The sequence below is a fragment of the Petaurus breviceps genome, unplaced genomic scaffold (assembly GCF_028583685.1).
Source record: "Petaurus breviceps papuanus isolate PSGF00001 unplaced genomic scaffold, PetGlider_PUasm1.0 689, whole genome shotgun sequence".
NCBI classification, from domain to species: Eukaryota; Metazoa; Chordata; class Mammalia; order Diprotodontia; family Petauridae; genus Petaurus; species Petaurus breviceps.
The window spans coordinates 5,057,203-5,079,386 of NW_027186458.1; the positions used below are offsets into that span (position 1 = coordinate 5,057,203).

A 22,184-nucleotide genomic window follows, 5' to 3' on the forward strand; every position below is an offset into this window, starting at 1 on the left:
AACATGACCTACTGAATAAGTGGAATTTCCAGTAAAATACAGGCTTATGTGGCAAAGCTCATATTACTGATGGACACATTTACAATTCAGCTTGAAATGGCCCTGATGAAAGTTTCACTCCTGCCATAAGGTTAATATTTGATGACTGTGGTGAGGAATTTACCAATTCAGCAATTCCCACAGAGAAATAACATCAGAAGTCCTGCTGAAGCAAGTCTGAAACCCTTTCTCTAAATGCTTACAAAGAGAACTTCATGTTTTTGCATAGATTGTTTTGGTGTCCGCTATGGCTGTAACCAAGCGGGATTCAGATTTTTGTCATGGAATGCAAAGGGAGTCATTTATTCAGTCCTTTTTTAATTTTTCTTTTTGGAAATTTCTTTTTAGATTTTATTTTGACATCAAATTAATTTCCAAAGATGTCCTCCCATCCCCAGTCCCTTGTAACAAAGAATAAGAGGGAAAGACTGAGACACACAGTGACAGAGAGCAAAGCATTTCCACCAAACTCATCAACATATCAATTAAGTCTGACACTCATAGTATCCCACTACTTTAAAGAAGTTACATTTTCTGAAGAGTTTCATAACCAAGTTTGGTCATTATAGTTAAGTGGTACACAGGGTTTGGTGTTTTGTGATTGTTGGTGTCGTTTAATTTACATTTCAATGAGTCCTTTAAATATCTCTTATGTGTCATTTATGCTTAGATAAAAAATAAAATTATCTGGACAAAACCAAAATTATCCTTGCCTTCAAGGGGCTTACAAATTATTGGAAAGAAAAAAAGCACAACTTGTGCACATATAAGTCACTACAAAATCTAAACAAGTGAGACAGAGTGGTGGAATGGAAAGACCATTTGAAGTCAGGGGACCTGGGTTTGAATCCTGATTTTTGCATTTATTAGCTGTGTGACTATGCCATAAGTCACTTAACCTTTCTCTGTGATGTCGTTTTCTCCCCTTGAAAATGAAGCTTTGGAACTGGATGATGTCTGAAGTTTCTTACAGCTCTGGATCTGAAAAAAATTAGTACTTTTTTGGGGGTGTTATTAACTGTTGGTAAGTAGATAGAATCTAGGTTAGGAACAGTGTTGTAAAAGGTGGTGTGATCTGTTTTGGATGGATGCTAGCACTTTTTCTTGGACCTACATAATGTGTTCTCCTGTCAGCAGTAATTTCTAGAGAAATTGAAATAGGCTAAGTCTTGTAGGGAAAAGTTCATATGATTTGGAAAATCAACAAGGCATTTGGAATTCTGTTCCTAGAAAAGAGGTTCAACAGCTTATAGAAAGAAATGTGCAAACTCTAATGATCATGATAGTTATTGGTAACTTTCATATAACTCTTAAAAGGTTTGCATGATACATATCATCTCATTAATTTTCATTATCACATACATTATCACAAACATCTACCTTGTGAGGTAGGTGTTATTATTCCCATTTTACAGATGAGGAAAGTGGAGCAGACAGAAGTTAAATGGCTTGTCCAGGATCCCACAGCAAGGAAGTGTCTTAGGGAGAATTAGAATTCAGATTTTCCTAACTCAAAGCCCAATGCTGTAGTGTCTCACCTCTCCTGATTGCTCTCATACATTTCATTTCAGTCCTGTAGGGTGCTCTTCAAAAGGTGAGAAGGGCCATTACCTGTCTTTGTGTCTGGTCTTTGTACCTTCATCCTGAAATTATCTTCAGTTTATCCTGTAGTGATCTTCTTTGTACATAATCATTTACATGTTGTCTCCCATGTTACACTGTGAACTCCTGCAGAGCAGGTACTGGTTTTGTGCAGTGATTAGCACATAGTAGGCACTTAAATGCTCATTGATTTGACTGGTGAGTCCATTCTTGGCTTCTCTATGGTGACTATTACTGGGTCGGTAGTACTGATTCAACCATTTCATAATATCGTGGTGATTTTGCAGAGAGAATACTCAAGCATTTGGCCATGGATTTGTCACTTGAATCTGGCCATTTATCTGATTAGGAGGACTTTATGATCAAAATATGAGCCAGTTCCCTTCATGCTACTTTAAAGACTGAGCTCTGTCTTTCCCCACTTTGTTGAAGTCTCTGTGTCAAAGGAATATCTCTTTCCTTTACAATGGCACCACAGAAATGAAATACATTTCTATGTAGAACTTTCAAAGGTCAAAGAAACCTAGAATTTTCACACTATGTGATAAGAATCAGTATTAACCCAAATGGTTTTCTTAAACCACTATTCTGACCATGTCACCATTCAAATCCACTCACTCTTTATTACTTCTAGGATCAGATATAAATTTCCTGTTTTCATATTTAAAACTTATCCCAACTGGCCCCTTCCTACTGCACTGTATAGGCCAGTCCTACTGGCCTGCTTTCTGTTCTCAAACAAGATGCTCCATCTCTTATCTCCATGTCTCTGCATTAATGGGGATCTTCCAGGTCCCCTTCCTGTAATATTACCTTGTGCCTACCTTGTATATTATTTATGCCCCACCTCCAGCATCCTCATTAGATTGTAACCTTTTTGAGGAAAGTCACCATTTTTTCCCTCTGTATCCTTAGCACTTAGCATAGAGTACAATGGAAAAATCCAAGCTTGATTGGTGAACTCTGAATTATGAAACTGATCTCCTTTTTTGCACCCAAAAGTTTACTTAATTGGCCCTTCTTACTTTTTAAACAGATACATCGAGATAAAGGAAAAATTATATAGGTGTAATCTTTGTCTGACTACATTTCAAGATGAGATAATTCCTTTAATTATACCAATAATGTTTAAAGTTTTCAATAATAAAACGGTTTACTTTCCAAGCAATTACTCTCTTTTTTATATTACTAGTTTAAGACAAAATTATAACTTTTCACAAGTTTCACTAGTGTGAATAAACACATGTGAGCAGATTTCAAACTTTAAAAAATTGATTCACATAGAACTTACATTCTAATCAAATGAATAAATAAATACAAGATATATGCAATGTACCTACAAGTTGATTACTGGAAAGGAGTGTATTAACAATGGGGAGGGAGGGGAAGGAAGATAGCAGAAATGGTCTCATATAAGGGAAGGCATTGCAACTGAGTCTTGAAGGAAGTTCAGGATGTCAGGAGGTAGAGGTGAACAGGGACTGCATTCCAAGTATGGGGGGATAGCCTACTCCAAAGGCTGAAGGTTGGGATATGACATGTTTATAACATCTTTTCTGATAAGTTTTGTCTGATCCCCTCCCAGAAGATCTGGTAAACCTTTAATGTCCAGGGAAAGAACAACCATTATCATGATAGAAACATTGCAACTGCTATGACCTTCACAACATTCCCTCCCTTCCATTCTTCTACTACAAAACCCAAGCAGCAACCCGTTTCTGAAATGACTAATTAATATTCCTGGTCCTCCCACCTGACACACTCTTTCATCTGCAGACCCACTCTGAGGAGAGGCCCTTCCAGTGTGAGGAATGCAAAGCTTTGTTCCGGACCCCCTTCTCTTTGCAGAGACACCTGCTAATACATAACAGTAAGTGCCAATTCAGGCATTTGATTAGAGGGCAAAAGGGCAAAGAAAGGGCTGCCAAGCTCCTCGAGCTCATGGTAACTCACTCAGGCAACACCCGTGACAAGAAAGACCTCATGAAAACTTTTCTATGCATAGGGAATTGTTGACTGGGTTAAATTCAAGGAAGGCTCTATCTTTATTAAAAAAAAAAGGAATGCTGGGGCGGCTAGGTGGCACAGTGAATAGAGCGCTGGTCCTGTAGTCAGGAGGACCTCAGTCCAAATCTGGCCTCAAGACACTTAACACAAATACTAGCCATGTGATCTTGGGCAAGTCACTTAACCCCAATTGCCCTCCAAAAAAGCAAGAAATAAAAATTAAAGAAAAGGAATGCTAAATGTGGAGTTTGAGACCTCCACTCAAATCCTGGCTTTCTGTTTATATTCCCATGACATTAGCTTCAGTTTCTTCCTCTGTACAATGAGATGGTTGGAGTACATAGTGTCTAAAGTGAATCTGTGCTCCTAAACTTCTAAAATAGGGAAATTCAGTGCAAAATTTGAGAGCTTTATTTCTGCCTTCTGATTCCCAAACTGACTTGGCTTCTTCCCAAGTTTTATTCCAAAGTCCCCTTTAACTTTTCCACTAGAATGAGTTCTTGGATGTAGGAAATGTTCTTGGAATTTACTAAAATGGATCTCAAACATAGGTATTTTCCATGATAGGAAAGATGGAAAGGAACAGCCCTAATGATAAGAAAAGGTTTTTGGTGCCATGGACCTTAGATATCATGTAGTCTAACACCCCCACTCCACAGTTTGACCTGGGATGAAACAAATGTCCAGGTGAATCGTGGCATCCAACTTCACATCATGAGTTGATGACAGAGCTAAGCTGAGAGTCTAAGTCTCCTGCCTCCTAGACCACTGGACTTTCCACCAGACTGCACTTCCCCATGTCTCTTGCTTATTTTGAAAGGACACATGTTCAATTCTTACAAAAGACACTGCAGAAATCCTAGAGTTTTAGAAACATGGGACATTTAGAACATAAAAGGCAATTGGTTATCTAGTCATTGCTTGAAGACTTCCAGTAATAAGGTCTTCATTATTTCTCAAACATCACTCTTCCTTTTCAGATGATTCTAATTGGGAGTAAGTATTTCTTGGAATAGAAAAAAAAACTCTTCCTCTCATTGTTTCTAATTCTACCCTTTGAGGACACATATTATTCTTCTCCTTCTGCCACATGACAGCCCTTCAAAGCTAGTTCATCCATTTCCAGATGTTGTCAATTCCTTAAACTGATCTTTGTATGGCAAGTTTCTCACCATACATGTTTCCTTCCCTGGAATTACTTCTGTCTTTCAGTGCCCTTCCTAAACTATAGTACCTTGATATGCCAGATGTAAGTAGGGCAGAGCATATCATCTGATGATCATGTCTTTCATTCTAAATATTATGCTTTTACTAATGCAGCCTAAGGTCACATTATGATTATGAGATTTTGATTAGTTGCCATGTTGCCATATCGGGGCTTACAATCCACTCAAATCCTCTCATCTTTTTTTTCTTTAGCAATATTTTCTGGCAAAGTCTTTTACCTGTGCAATTCATTTTTTGAACTTAAGTATAAGACTTTAACATTGATCCTTGTTAGATTTCATCTTTTTATATTTGACTCTTCCCCCAGTCTTTCAAGTTTGTGTTAGATACTAAAGACTGGGACCTTGTATAGGGATTCTGAGCAAGGATGCTATTCCTTTCTTTAGTCAAGAGACCCTTTCCTACTCCATGAGTTTTTTGCCCAGAGGAAAAAGTGGGATTCCACAAACATCTATCAGAGAACTGTTCCAACAAATTTAAATTTATGGTTTTCTTTTCTCCCCCCCCTTTTTCTTTATAAGGTTTTACAGTAACTACAATTTTTAGGAGATCAATTTTGCAAACTGAAGGCCTTAGGAAAAATATTATTAGGCTAGGTTTTATAAAAGTGACCTGTACTTCTGAGAGATCATCATTTTATATGATAGGAAAAAGGACAAATCTAAGCTCTTTTTAACCTTACTTATTCTTGGGAAATAGTGGTATGGATTCTTACATATTTTCTTTCTTTTTTCTTGATGTTACATATCATATAAAGTTAATTGTGTATTTCTAGAATAATTTACATCTTACTCTACAGAAGCTGCAAAATCTTGAATTTTTTGAAGACAAAAAGACTCATGGATTTAGACGATATGTTTAAAAGAAAAAAAGTGCATCTTGGAGAAGCTCCTTTATGTATGAATATTAAAGGTCGACAAAAGAATCAAGTTGTTATGACTTCTATAAATGTTGCATAATGATGATAATAATGGTAATTGACTATACTAAACTTCTTTACATTGAGCAAAAGGGTGCTGCATCACTTAGATGCCTCTGGTGCCTAGCTTACAATCAGCCTTTTTAGTTCTGAAGATATTATTGTGATGTCATGTGACTGATTCCCAATTTTCTATAAAAGAGGAATCAAAAAATGAGATTTTTGTTTTGTATCACAGCATTGATTTCACCTTACTTCAATAGAATCTTGCTATTTTTTAAAAACAAATGTTTGCAAGATTGTTTTTAGATCAGGTATTAAAAAAAGTCAGTTCCACTAACAACAGTAGGATTTGTGTAGCTAAATCTTGGTGCAACATTCTGGAAAATTTCTTCTTGTACAATGTAATTTGATTTCCATGCTAATAGTGAATAATTAATGGGAAGAATCCAGTACTTTTAATTTCTATTTATTAGCTTTCAGACAGCCAGAGAAATATGAGATTAGGGGTGACAAGAAGAAATGGATGCCAGTCTACATTTGTATCTACATGTAATATAATATTTGAATGAAATTATATGTACTAAAAGTATATTAATAATTTTTTTCAAATAGCTTTACCAAGATGTTTTGCCAGATAAAATGATATATTTGTCTTTATGAGTCTTCATTGAAAATCACGAAAGGAAAATGTGAAAAACACACTTGTATAGTGTATGGAGGACCAGCCATGGAGTTGGGCACTATCTCTGCCATGTGCTTAATGCGTAACTGAAAACTGGTCATTGAACTTCTCTGTGACCAAGGACAAGTTACTGCATATCTTAGTGGCCCAGAAAAAGCTCTAGGACGAAATGCTATTGATAAGTTTACCAATCTGTGCCAGTAAAGGAAGTTTCTATACTAGGAATCCCCTACACTAATGAAACAGCAGGCATGCCACTCCCCCCCACCAATAGTTATCAGGTAAGACTAATAATTTTAAGAAAAATTACAAAATATAATAGATCATAAATGAATAGAAACTAAAGTATATCCGATCTTAACTCATTATGAAAATCAATAAAATTAGAAAACAAATAGCATTTATGGCTGTAGAATATGAAGAATAAATCAGAACGATTCCTGGAATGATCACAATTTTATTTCCTTCCAATCCCAAGACAAATAGCTAACTAGCTTCCTCATTAAAAAGAACAAAAGAGGCAGTGACTGACATCAGAGTTAGAAAGATCCTTAGGAGCTTATAGTTCAATCCATAGCTGAAAAAAACACCCTATCTACAATCCCCAGTCTTCACCTGAAACATGTACTCCTCCCTTCCCTCATCACCAATGAGAGGAAGCTGCTATATCCCGAGTCAACTCATTCTCCTTTTGGACTACTCTAATATTGTGGTTTGGGGGGGGGGGGAAGGGGAGATCCATAGATTTATTTTTTCTTTTCTACTTCTTGTTCTTAGTTCTTCACTGCAGATCAAATCTAATACTTTTCCCACATGAGAGCCCTTCAGATAACTGGAGGCAGTTAACATCATTCCTCCCTTAAGTCTTTTCTTCTTCAAACTAATCCCCACTTGATTGAGTTGATCCTCTTACAACACAATTTTGAGACCCTTCAACATTGTGATGCCTTCTTCTGGACATTCTCCAGCTGATTAATGTAGTGCCTAGAACTTTACACAATGCTTCATGTTTGGACTGATCAAGTAAGAAAGCATTTATACTTTCATGTTGCTAGTGCTGGCTGCAATTTTAATACAACTTATGATTTTATTGGCTTTTGGCTGCCAATCATAATATCATAGATGTAGAGCTGGAAGAGAGCTTGGAGGGCATTTAATCCAAGCTACTTATTTCCCATATTAGGAAAGTAAATGAATTTCTAAAGATCACATGTGTGGTAAGTGTCAGAGTTGGGATTTGAAGTCAGGTCCTATTTTTCTTTCAACTGTATCATACTGTCCCCAATTGATATTGAACTTATTGTCTATTGACATTCTTATGCATTTTCCCAATGAATTATATACTAACCATATCCCTCCATTTCATCATTATGAAATTGATTGTTTGAACCTGAGGATAGTTCACATTTATCCCTATTATATTTGATCTTTCTAGATATGATTCAACTTTTTAAGCCTCTTGAGACATTTTTGGATCTCAAATCTGTCTTCCTCCTTAATACTTAAGGTTATTTCAAATGGTTTTCAAGATGGCTTTGGCATGGGGACTATGAAAATAGAAAGAATAATTAAAAAAAAAAACTGTTGCAGGATTCTCTTTCCTTAACATCGAAGGATGCTAAATATTTCATTAAGACTTGCAAATTCAACAGAGGTTTCTCAAGTGACTCTTGTTGAGAAGCATTGTGTATAAGGAAATAGGTAATAAAAGTTGAATAAAATGGGCTCCTTGACCACAAGGACCTAGGATTACTCCTACAGTCTAAACATTGTACATTCATCCCAGACTTACTGTATGCTATACTTCAATTCTTTTCTACCAGCATGCCTTGGAATTGGTTCATATTCTTGGTTCAGTATTCTTGCTGATGTTACCTCTTCATCTTTCTAAACTATTTACTTTGGCATCCAACTGGATTTGTCAAAGAGAGGACAAGGACCTTTCCCTTCATCTGCTCCCTGAAAACAGAGTAAAGCACCTTCCTTAACTTTTTCTAGGGTTTACCTATGAACTATCATTGGATGGCTAGGTGATGTAGTGTGGAAAGGGGACCAAGCCTGGAGCCAGGAAGACCTAAGTCCAATTTGGCCTTAGACACTTACTACCTGTGTGACCTTGAGAAAGTCACTTAACCCTGTTTGCCTCAGTTTCCTCATCTGTAAAATGAACTGGAGAAGGAAATGGCAAACCACTTCAGTATATTTTCCAAGAAAATCCCAAATAGAGTCTTGTAGATTTGGAAATGATGAAATGACTGCATAATAACAAGCACTATCAGAAAACATGGTGGAAGACAGGAGGATTGTAATAGAAAAAAAGGAAAACCTAAGTCTTAGAGAAGCATTATTCTCTTCCTATTTAAAAATATATAGGGATCTAGGTCATATAATTTTTTAATTGTTCTTTTGTCTGGTTTTACAGCAAATGATTTCCACTACAATACACCACACTTCAGACACATACACACACACACACACATACCTTTGAAGTAAAAAACAACAAAAAACATGAGAGAAGGAATCCCCATTTAAAGGACACGTTAGAGTCTCATGCTAAGATTTTGATACAGACACAAGCAAATCAGCCTTAGTTGATCAGTTGAAAGATGACTGAATAATTTAATAATTTAGCATGTTTATATTCAATTCAGTTATTCAATGTGTGAGTAGCTTAAAGGGTTGTTTAATCTCTGTGGTAGTTGGAGAGGGGAAGAAGGTGACTGTCAGTAGTTTCCTTATGGGACACTTTGAGTTCTGCTTCTATTCATATACCTTGTCCTGCTTCCTGGTTATTGAAAGGCAAAAGTCATGGTTTATTAAGATATCTAAGATTTGTTAAAAAACCTCATTAGTATAAAATGCTTGTTAGTCGTGGGGAAAGGTGCAGTTTATAAAGACCCTTGGAGAGGTTTGAATAATATAGACAGTTTTTTTTATACACTTCTTTTTAAATTATCATAGCAAATTCATACTCCAAACTAGTATTGATTATGGTTATGACATTTGATGATCATTGGACTGAATTGGATTCCCTAGTTTGACTCATGACAACTCATGATTGATTGAGAACTATACCACAGTAAGAAAAAGATCAAAGCAACCATAGCATATAGCTTAGCTTATGAACTGGGACAGAATTGTTTTATTTGGGGAATTTGGGTCCTTTGAAAATTTTGAAAAACTTGAGGCAATCTAGAATGACTGAAATAAGAGTGTCCTTTTTGACGCAAGAAGGTTATCTTGCTTGATTTCCCTCTATATCTATGGTACACTATTGACCTTTATCTCCAGCTCTGCTGTGAAGATAAGATTTTTATCTTGGCCCATGTGGAGCTGGTTTAGATGAAGAGAAATAAATTCAACGGGCATGTAAGGGAGCCTTTTCCTACTCAGGCTGGAGCCAAGGGCAGGAAGGTCTGAAATAATGTTCACCAGCCAGGAGAAATGGCTTTCTTTGATGGTTAGGAAGTATCTCCACTTAGGCTGAGGGTAGTGGGGAAGGGCAGCCCTTAGTTGACAGGCAGAAAGGGCCCCAGACTCGCTTGGTCTCTTCACATTTGACTTTTTTGTTTCCAAGGTGAACGAACTTTCAAGTGTGATCAGTGTGATGCTACCTTTAAAAGGAAAGATACCTTAAATGTTCACATCCAGGTGGTCCATGATGGACACAAAAAATACAAATGTGATCTGTGTGACAAGGCGTTTGTAACACCTTCTGTGCTTAAAAGTCACAAAAAAGTAAGTACAAGTCCATCCCAAGTTTGAATTTCTTATGTATTTTCTTTCCCTCATAACTTGAACATTTAAAACAAGCCCAGACTCTCCCTTCACTGTCCTAGATACCATCCATAGGTTTATTCTCTTATTAATAGGGGATTTAGGTGCAGTGGATAGAATGCTGATCAAAGAGTCAGAAAGATCTGAGTTCAAATCCAGCCTCAGACAGTAACTGTGTGACCCTGGGCAAATCACTTCACCTCTGTCTGCTTCACTTTCCTTATCTATAAAATGGGCTTAATAGTAGCACATGCCTCTCAAGGTTGTTGTGAGGATTAAAGGAGATAATAATTATAAAGCATTTCGAAAGTCTTAAGGTGCCATATAAATGTTAGATTTTATGATTCAGGTGACCTGAACGGTGATAGATGCATAAGTACTCAAATACTTCTGGAATAGAAACCAATTAATTGGGGTATGTTTTCCAGTGAATTTTGTAGCTACATTGTATGAACAAATATTGATTTGCTTACTGTATTTGCCCAGTTTTCTAATTTGAGTGGACACTTCTGAAGTCACTGATAAAATTGTGTATATTCTGGGATGTATTTGTTCCTGTATAGCATACTTAATAAAATAACTACCATGTACAGGGTGTTCCAAGAGCGTCAGTGCAGTTTTGAACTGTTAGAGCTCATAGTGTTTTTAAGTTTTATGAAGTCCTTTGCAATTATAATATATTAAATGTTATTAAGAATTTCTCTGTCATTGGATCCTCACAATAATCCTATAAAGTAGGTATGATGACCATCTCCATCTTATAGATAAGGAAACTAAGGTAGAAAATGTTCAGCAACCTTCTCACTCTCAAACAGCTCATAACTTTCTGGGGCAGATTCAAATTCCAGGGTCCTCACAATAATCCTATAAAGTAGGTATGATGACCATCTCCATCTTACAGATAAGGAAACTGAGGTAGAAAATGTTCAGCAACCTTCTCACTCTCAAACATCTCGTAACTTTCTGGGGCAGATTCAAATTCCAGGGTTAGAACTAGATTCCTAGGGGTGGCCAGGTAGCACAGCGAGTAAGAGCACCGGCTCCAGTGTTGAGAAGACCTGGAGATCGAATCCCGGGCTCAGACACTTAGCACCCACCCAGAAACACCTTGAGCAAGTTACTTAACCCCAATTGCTTAGGGGCGGCCAGGTGGCTCAGTGAGTAAGAGCACTGGCTCCAGTGTCGCGATGACCTGGATCAAATCCGGGCTCAGATACTCAGCACCCCACCCAGAAATAATAACTGGCCGTGTAACCTTGAGCAAGTTACTTAACCCCGATTGCTTTAAAAAAAAAGAACTAGATTCCTGACCCCAAGATGAGCATTTCATCTACTGGGCCACCCAAATGGTCAGCAAACATGCAAAGCAGGAGATATAGAAGTATTATTTTCTGAGGGAAAAAAAAAAAAAAAAACTTCTTTAATCTGAAATTTTAAATATGTGACTATATATATATGTGCACATATAATAATTTAAATATTTTGGCAAAATAATTTATTTTGATCTATAGTTTAGCTACTACAAAAATGAAATATGTTTAAAATCAAATATATTATTGAGCCAGGATGATTTGGTAATTTAAAATATCATTATGCAAATAAATTAGTTTTTACTTCCTCCTTTTTTTTTTGATGGGGTGGAGCAGGTGTGGAATTTGCATCTGTGCCATAGGGAACTTGAGGTATGGAAACTATCCACTGCTCTAGGTTGTCACCTCTATAATTTATAGGCTTATTCTGGGCTCACTGGGGGTTAAATGACTTAAGTTGCTTAACCAATGAATGTCAGTCAAACATGACCCCGGGCTACTTAGTTCTACTGTGGTGCTTTTTCTCATTATTAATGAATTTCTTTTAAAGTGAGATTCTTTCTCAGTTTAAGGTAAAAATTTCATAGGTTGATGAATCTGAATCTGGAAGGGACCTTAGCATCTCCTCTGGTATTTTTCTTTTACAAATAAGGAAACCCCAGCTCTGAAATTGAAATGACTTGCCTAGGGTTACGAATAAGCCACAGAAACAGATTTGAATTCAGATTCTCTGCTGTTTAAATGAGCCTGGTTTCCCTTGCATTTTAAAAGTAAAAGAAATGTCTCCCAAGAAAGAAAGAAAAAAAATTCTTGTTGTAGAAGTTGCTACTAATTGTGTCTTAGTGACTTCTAATTCCCCAGCAGAAACACTGATGGAGGGGCTGCTGAGGCAGAGGGTTCCTCCTAAGTGTTAGGAATATGAAGAAGCAATCATCCCTGCAGCCAGCCTCTTCAGCCCCATCACTGCTCTTTCTCTGAAAGTTCAGCAGGAAACATGCATTTCTGAATTTTCCTTTGCAACTTTTCCTGATGACTATTATGGTTGGATGGACAATGGATATTTGACTTGTCTTCAGTAGCAAGGGATTCACCTCACTGGAAGTATTGTCAAGAAATCATGACTAAAGTAAATGGATGACCTATTTGGAATTACTTTTAAAAGTTTGCTAAAAAGGTTAGAGAAACCATTCAGAAAATCTTATTGTCTCAAATAACATGGTTAGGCATTCTTTATGCATAATGAGTTTTAACATACTTCTAGTGGAGATTAGATGGAAAATTTTTAAACTGAGATAATTTTAACCAAACATATTTTAAATCCATATGTGTGTGTGTGTTCATGTATATGTAATATAGATTTAAAATGTTTGGTTACAATTATCTTACTAAACTTATGTAAACTGAAGGAAACTTTTTGTATAAACTTATGTAATTTTTTTTGCCTTTTTTTTGGAGGGCAATTGGGTTAAGTGACTTGCTCAAGGTCACATGGCTAGTTTTTTTGTGTGTGTATGTTAAGTGTCTGAGGTCAGATTTGAACTCAGGTCCTCCTGACCCCAAGGCTGGTGCTCTATTCACTTCACCACCTAGATTCCCCCAACTTATATAATTTTTGAAACTGAAATAATTTTAGACAAAAATATTTTAGATACGTGTGTGTGTGTGTGTGTGTAATATGGATTTAAATATTTTTGGTTAAGATTTTAAAAAGGTCACATGCATACACAGGGACACACAAACAGAGACAGAGAGAGATATAGAGAGACACACACACACACACACAAAGAGACAGAGACAGACAGACAGACAGACACACACACACACACACACAGACAGAGAGGCAGTGTGTATATTATCCACAACACTTTTTCTGCTATCTTCTAGGAACTAGGAGCAGCAGTGCTGTTTAAGTTGATGAAGTGTTCATACGTTTATAGCCATTGTCTTTTAAAAAATGACTTCAATGTGCGTTTTTAGATTCCAAAATGAGGGAGCTGGACAATGGGATCTGTGTGGGGACCCCTCCAGACTGTAATTTCTAGAAGTCTATATAATATGGATCTGAGTTTTAATCCAACAAATATCTGACTCCTTTTGAGCACCATGTGCATACAATTGCAATTTAATTGTTTCTTTGCTAAAAAGCATTATACATCACAGTTGTCCAACATCATTGATCAGAGGACCTTGGTGAATTCTGGGTGCTATTATTTATATTGTATTTCTGAACATGTGCTCCCTGTTTTTATGAAAACCTAGAAAACTCCTTGCCTGCCAATTCCACTGTTAATGACAGAATTCCCTACTATTCTACTGTTGAGAAAATACACCTTCAAATTTAGTTTCTTTATTTTTAATATTATAGACTACAGTGACTAAAATACTTAAGATTTTCTTTTTGTAATATTGGAGCACTTTTGTATTTCATATATGTTTTTTCTCCATGAAATTGCAATCTTATTTGTAAAGGTGGTCATTACTTGAGGAAAGGATGTCCACTTTGGAATGTTTTTTTTTTTTTTAACACAAATAGGTTGATGGATCCAAATCAGGAAAGGACCTTAGTATCTAGTATGGCCTTTTCCTTTTAAAATAAGGAAACCACAGCCCAGAAATTGAAATGACTTGCCTAGGGTCACAAAAAGCCACAGAAACTGATTTGAATTCATGTTCTCTGATGTTTAAATGAGCCTGGTTTCCCTTGCACTTTAAAAGTAAAAGAAATGTCTCCTAAGAAAGAAAGAAAAAAGTCTTGTTGTAAGGTTTTAATGAACTAAATAGAATTGATTTTTCTTTCTGTTTAAGGCTATATTTATTCATGGTTCTTAAGGGTGGCAATCAATTCTGATTGGTTAACAATTATTGTTAGCAATAATTAGCTAATAATTAACCTTGTTAGCAAGGACCTACCTCCACCCAAACTTGCTCTAGTGGAAAGCAATGGGCAGGAATGGGCAGATAAGAATGGTCTAGGAGGGGTGTATTTTTGGAAGAGGTCAGTAATGTCCTTTAAAGACTGGATTTTGAAAAGGGAAATAGGACAGGGAAAAAGCCTGGATCTCCTCCATAATTGGTTATTAATAATTATTTATCTCAAGCTGAAAGGGGTCTTAGAAGCTATCTAGTCCATATGTTTGTTTTTATGTATGAGAAAATTGAGGCTCAGGTTACTTGCTTAAGATCACCAGGCTGGTAATAGTACAAGGCAGCATTTGAACTAAGCTCTTTCTAGTTCCAAGTCAAGTGTTCTTTTAGGACATTGATATTTTCTAATGATTTTCCACTCAGCCACACTATGACTCTTAGGCTCTTACTGAGAAATGAAGAACAGGTAACATGTTCACCTTAAAAATTTGTCACTTAGAAAATGGTGAAACCATCACACACAGAAGCAAATGGTACTTTGGAAAGCCTGTAGCCTGAGATTTCAATGTATCAAAGACCATAGATAAACCTCTTGCCTTTAGCCTCATTCTATATACTTCAAATTGAAATTACTTAAACTCTTTTACTTAAGCACCCAGCAAAATTCCTAAAATGTTGCAGTTGACTATAATTGTTTTGCCAGCACTTGCCACCAGGTGGATTTTACTTTCATCTACATCTACCTTTACCTTAGAATAGGGGGTATTTGAGAGAGGATACAGAAATTGTCTTTATGGGGGGAGTGTCATGGGAAAAGCTGAGTGATTCCATAGAATCTCAGATCTCAACCTTTCTGGCCTCTCTATGCTCTTAAAAATTATGAGGACACAAAAGAGTTTTTGTCTATATGGGTTATATCTATCAATGTTTTTTGCATTAGAAATTGAAATGGATTATTTCAAAATATTCATTAATTCATTTAAAATAATAAATCCATTATATACTAAAATAAATAACATTTTAAAAATAACTTTATTAAAACAAAAAAAGTGAGGAGAGACATTGTTTTATTTAATTTCGCATATCTCTTTATTGTCTGACTTAATAGAAGATAGCTAAATTCTAATATATGCTTCTGTATTCAATCTTTGTGGTCTTTTTGGTTGAAGCATATGAAAAAAAGTCCAGTCTCCCATAGATTTGTAGTTGGAAAAGGGGAAAGCATTTTAATAGGAAAATAAACTATTGTTATGAAAATAGTTCTGACTTTGTTAAGCCACTGAAAAAGTCTCAAGGATTCCTAGGAGTCCAAGAACAGTTCTTTGAGACCCACTTCTAGACCAGCAAGCCAGGACTAAGATCCTACTGGCTCTGACTTGTGATTTAAAAAGATGCATGTCCTGACCCAGTACAAACTGAATTACCATGCTGAGACATTAAGAGGACAGCTATAGAGTGTATAAAGGACCAGGGATGAAAGATGCTATATTAAGTTCCCATTGGTCTTGGGGGAAATTAGATTTCCCTCCCAAGAACCACAGTCCCAGAGAGTTCAAACAATTAGTCTTGCCCCAACTAATAACTAGAATCCTTTCATCTTGAATTCCAGACCAATCAACCTTTCAACAAGCAACTGTTGCCAATGGAATTTTCAACAAGTAACTCCTAATTCTCAATTTATGATCCTATGATCCTGAGGAGTCCTTCTTGTTTTTTAGCATGGGAACTTGTTGTAAAAAGAAGTTACATGTTAAAATAAAAACCACAATTTTAAATGAATGGATGAAGGATACTTATTAAGGTGGCAATGCAGGGCAGTGTAGTGAATGGAAAGCTGGACATCCAGGAGACATGGGTTCAAGTTCTGCCTATGATAAATACTGGATCTTTGACTGTGGGAAAGTGACTCAACCTCTCAGTATATAATGGCAGCTCTCTAAGACTGTAAGTTGCAGAGAAGGTACCTCCATAAGTAAGAAGAGGAAGATTCTGCATCACAGAGTTCCCTACAGCAATGCAAACACAGGTCCAGTCCAACCTCCTACTATGTGACAAGACCTATGCTACGTGCTGGGGACACAAATTTAAAATAAAAAGCAAAACAGGTTCTTCCCTCAAGGAGAATACATTCTAATATGGGAATACAACACATATAGGAGATTGATGGCCAGGGAGAGAATTTTTGGCCCAGGAAAATAATCAAAATAGTGAATAAAGTCTTAGAGTAATTACCATCTCCTTTACTGGAATGTTAGAATTGATGTATGAAGCAAATTATATGTAAGGACCTTCAAATAACACTCCTGAAGTAAACTGTAGCATTTAAAAAAAATTCAGTCATGTTCCAAATTCACTGTAAATATTGAAAATCTTTCTATGGTAAAATGTAGGCATAATTTAGTAACATCAGGGGCATAGTTCCAAATTCCTTTCCAGTATGACTAGACCATTTCAAACCTACACCAAGAGTACATTATTATGCTCATGCCTCTCCCCACCCCCTCAGCCCATTCAATGTTTGTGATTTTTCTTTTTTGTCAACTTTGTCATTATGATGAGTAGAAATTCAGAAGTATTTTAATTTGTATTTCATCAACTATTTGTGATTTGGAGTGTTGTTTTTTTTTTTTTTTGCCATGACCATAACTTGGATTTCTGTTTGTATCTTATAATTATTTATCATTTAGGGAATGGCTCTTATTCTTCTATATTTGAATTAATTACTTATATATTTTTGAAATGAGAACTTTATCAGAAAAGCTTTATTAAAATATCTCTTTCTCTAGTTAGTTGCTTCCTTTTTAATTTTAGCCACATCATTTTTATTTCTGCAAAAAAAGACTTCAAAAAAGTTATGTAACTATAATTATCCATTTCAGCACCAGAAACTCTCTTTATCCTCTGTTTAAGTCATGGACTGCACTCCTATCTACAGATCTGAATGGTAGTTTCTTCCTTGTTCGCCTAATTTGTTTATGATGCCACTGCTTATTTCTCAGAAGTTATATCTTTTCAAGGGAATGTAATCATGGAAAGTAAACAAATGGCCATGATGAGATCTACCTGAATATCTTTAATCCTATGTAGTTATCCTAAAACTCTTTGTCTCTTTTTCTCCTTCTACATAGACACACACAGGAGAAAAGGAGAAGATATGCCCATATTGTGGACAGAAATTTGCGAGCAATGGGACACTGAGAGTCCATATTCGAAGTCATACAGGTCTGTGTCCTCTACTTGTTAATACAAAAGAAATATAGAACTGATATGCCTTGTAACCAAAGCATGGCATAATATTCCTTTTATTTTCTACAGTTTACATGCAGGTTAAATTTTAACTCCCTGAAAAATTGAAGTAAGATTCTGTTCTTTTCTCTGCCAAAACTTGGAAAATAATTGTCTCTAAACAATTAAATTTAAACAACTAAAACACGCAATCCAAGAGTACTTAGATATTTCTTTTTGATAGCAGAATTTAAACTTTCCCTTATGCTTTCATGAATTTGTCATTTCTATGGAAAAAAAATTGGGATGAGTAGGTGGGCAGGTTTTCCCTGTATTGTAGTTATTTGTGTACAACAGCTGCCATGTTTATTTCAATCCAACAAATATCTATGAAGTGTCTAGAGATTGAATTCAAGGCCTTGTGTAGTCACTGGAGAGAAAAAGATAAAAACAGCATAAACTATTCTCTCAAAGAGCTCTCCAGGGGAGAAGGCATGTAACTAAATACCTGTGATAGAAGCAAAAAGAGGAAGTCTAAGCAAAGTGTTATCAGAAATGTGATCAAGGAAAAAATCCTTCCCCCTTGGAGAAAGAGGGAGATGGAGAAAGTGATAACCAAGTTGGACTTTTAATTTATAATCTCTGTTGGATTATAAAAACACATTGACCATGGGGATCATTCTTTGGTATTACCTACATTTCTCAGCACAATATATTGTGCATTGTACATATTCAAATATTTATTGAATAAATGAATGAAATTTTTACCTAGATTGGTAAATCCTCCTTTATGAGTCTTGTAAACCACCTTCAATGAGACTCATTTCATCGTCTACACTAAGGTTTTCCTTAGCATATTACACACACACACACACACACACACACACACACACACACACACACATATTTATAGGTAGATAACTATTTCAATATCATCTGTTTCCTTTGTAGTCCTGTGTATTTTGTCTTACTCATTTATAAACATTATTCTGAGAAGGGGTCTACATGCTTTACCAGACTGACAAAGGGTACCATGAAACAGAAAACATTAAGAACCCAACTGAGGTTCTTAATCAGCCTGACTGAGATTCAAGAAGGATGCTTGTTTGTCCCTCATTTTCAAAGAGGACCAATCACATCCTGGAATTGTCATTGCTAGAAATGTCCATAACATCAAGAGGTCTACTGGATGTGTGTTAGATACCACTCAAAGAGTCTTTTGGAAATATTGACTAAGAGAAAAAGGAAAAAAATTCTGATAGTCATAACCATGAAGGTCTGGTATGAATATTTCAGTGTTTTAGATGCCTCAAATACAGAAACACAAAACTTATTGATCAAATCTACTAAGATGTAAAAGATTCCCTGAGAAAGAGAGGCCAAACAATCCATATGACAACCACTGAAACAATGGAAGAATGTCCACAGGAAGGAACCTAGCTCTGATGCAACAGTACATCACAGGATCATATTATTTGCAGCTTGAAAGAACCTTAGAGACATATAGTATAAACACTTAATTTTACACAGGGGGGAAATTGATACCAAGTTAGGAGAAAGGACTTACCCAATATCATACAGGTAGCTAGTAGCAGAGACAGAATTTGACTCTAGGTCTTATTATTCTAAGTATACTGATTCTTTAAAGACCTCTTTTTATTTTTCCTTGCTTTTAGGGTAACTAGCCAAAATTAAATCATATGGGTTCTACTAAATAAGGGCAGTTAATGTAGAGGGAATTGTAGAGCTTAAAGGAAAACCCTGGTCATCTAGGACATTCCCTCCAATTCTACAAAAATAGCCACAAGTCCTTATAAATGGAAGCAAACTTGTTTAGTAGCAAAGAAACAGTGAGTTTCTGAACATTTAGGTGTTTTATTATGAAATGAAATTGGGAAAGATCTGGAGACTAAATTTGATCTGCAGGGATTGACTGGCACCTGGAAGGAAAGGTGTACTTTGATTGGTGGCCAGGGTTTGCAAAATATCTGCTTTTTTTGTGAACAAGCTAAAATATTTAACAAAGAATTAAAAGTCAAGAAATAGACTGGAAAAAAATGAGCAAAAACCAGAAAAAAATTCTGACTATATAAAGTTACTATGGTGACAAGGAAGATCAAAACACACACTTGAAAGAAGATAAAAAGTCAAAGTTCCTAAATCCGAAGCATCCAAGAAAAATATGAATTGTTCTTACGGCATGGAAGAGCACAAAAGGAGTTTTAAAAATCGAGTAAGAGAGGTAGGGTAAAAATTGGAAATAGAAATGAGAGTGATGCAAGAAAATCATGAAAACAGAGTCAACAGTTGTGGCAGCAAGTACCCCAGCATCCTCAGGGTTACTTACAACACAGGTTCTTAGACCTGCTTTTCTAAAGGATAGCAACTCAAAATGGGTTAACAATCTTGGTTTAATCAAACATTTCATTTACCTAGTTCAGGGGAAAAAGTCAACACCCCGAACTTCAGAGAATACAAACAAACTACAAGCAGAAGTTACAAGAAGACAGATAAATGTTTTAACAGACAGGCTTCCAACTGTCTGACCATTACATCCATACATAGTCAGTTACCAGAGAGGGAAGCACCAACATCTGGGTTTTCAAAGCCAGGGGGCTTGACAACGGCTGCTCAGAGTCTCTCTGGTGAAATCACACAACACTTCTCAAAGTGAGCCCCAAAACAAAATCTCACATCAGGGTATATATAACCTTCTCCTAGCTCAGAGAATGTCAACCCAATCACAGAGCACCAAGGTGTGGGCATTCCTGAAAACCAAGCCTCCCTCCACAGGCTCCAGGTGCACTTAAGCCTACCAAAGGGCCTAAGGGTAGGGAAGATCTTAAATTCCCATTCCCATAACAGCAGTTTGGCAAAGGAGACACAAAAAATATTGAAGAAAATAACACCTTAAAAACAGATTAGGTCAATGGTAAAAGAGACACAAAAAGTCAGTCAGAAGAAAAATGTCTTGAAAAGCAGAATTAGCCAAATGGAAAAAGAGGCACAAAAATGTACTAAAGAGAAAAGAAAACTTCTTAAAAAGCAGAATTGGCTAAGTGGAAAAGGATAACTCACTGAATAAAATAATTCCTTAAAAATTGATCAAATGGAAGCTAAAAACTTTATGAGAAATCAAGAAACAACAAAACAAAACCAAAAGAATGAAAAAAGAAGAAAATGTCAGGTATCTCATTGGAAAAACAACTGACCTGTAAAATGGATCCAGGAGAGACAACTTAGAAATTACTGGACTATCTGAAAATTGTGATACAAAAAAAAAAGATTAAAAAAAAGAGCCTAGTCATCATATTTGAAGAAAATATCAAGGAAAACTGCCCCAATGTTCTAGTAAAATAGAAATTGAAAGAATGCACCTCCCAAAGTAGATCCCAAAAAGAATACTCCCAGGAATATTATAGTCAAATTGCAGAGCTCCTATGTCAAGGAAAAAATATTGCAAACAGCCAGAAAGAAACAATTCAAGCATCATAGACCCACAGTCAGGACAACACAAGATATAACAGCTTCTACATTAACTGGATTGGATTAATTGGATTGGAGGATTTGGAATATGATATTCAAGAGGGCAAAGGAGATAGGTTTACAACAAAGAATCACCTACCCAACCAAACTGAGTATAATCATTCAGAGCGGGGGGGGGGGGCGCGGATGGACATTCAATGAAATAGAGAACTTTCAAGCATTCTTGATGAAAAGACCAGAGTTTAATAGAAAAATCTGACTTTCAAATACAAGCCTCAAGAGAAATATAAAAAGGTAAAAAGAAAAAGGAAACCATAAGGGACTTAATAAGGTTAAACTATTTATATTCCAGGCTGGGAAAGTGATACAAGTAATTCATTAAAACTTTCTTATTATTAGGGTAGTTAGGAGTATATACAGACAGAACCCACAAGTGCAAATTGAATATGAAGGGATGATATCTAAAAAAATACAATTAAGAGGAAGAAAGAGGAATGCATTGGGAGAAAGGGAAAGGGAGATGTAGAATTGGGTAAATTATCTCACATAAAAGAGGCAAGGAAAAAATGTTTACAGTGGAGGAGGAGATAAGGAAGGTGGGCAAGAGTGAGTGAACCTTATGCTTATCAGAGTTGTCTCAAAGAAGAAATAATATACACATGCAATTGAGTATAGAAATCTATCTTACTCTACAGGAAAATAGGAGGGGGAGGGGATAAGTGGGGGCATGATAGAAGGGAGGACAGATTGGGGGAGGTGGTAGTCAGAAGCAAAATGCTTTTTAGGAGGGACAGGCTAAAAGGAGAGAATAGAATAAACAGGGGGAGAAATAGGAAGAAGGGAAATACAATTAGCAATGATAATTGTGAAAAAAAATTGAAGTAAGTTTCTCTGGTAAAGGCCTCATTTCTCAAATGTATAGAGAAATTTGACTAATTTATAACTTTATGACTAATATATTATATGTGACCAATATATTTGTGTATAGATATTAGTATACTCTTTTAACTACATTATATATTAACAATATATAGATATGATA

The 22,184-nt window shown here is 36.0% G+C and overlaps 1 protein-coding gene across 2 annotated transcripts in view; it reads left to right on the forward strand.

The window, feature by feature from the left end:
• PRDM5 (PR/SET domain 5) overlaps positions 1–22,184 on the forward strand; it is a 178,462-nt gene that overhangs the window by 93,659 nt on the left and 62,619 nt on the right. The window contains exons 11-13 of one of the 2 annotated variants that reach the window (XM_069104885.1): positions 3,418–3,511; positions 10,057–10,217; positions 17,560–17,653. In XM_069104885.1, coding sequence (XP_068960986.1) covers positions 3,418–3,511; positions 10,057–10,217; positions 17,560–17,653 — 349 coding nt within the window. The remainder of the gene's footprint in view (positions 1–3,417; positions 3,512–10,056; positions 10,218–17,559; positions 17,654–22,184) is intronic. The other variant, XM_069104886.1, reaches the window with a different exon arrangement.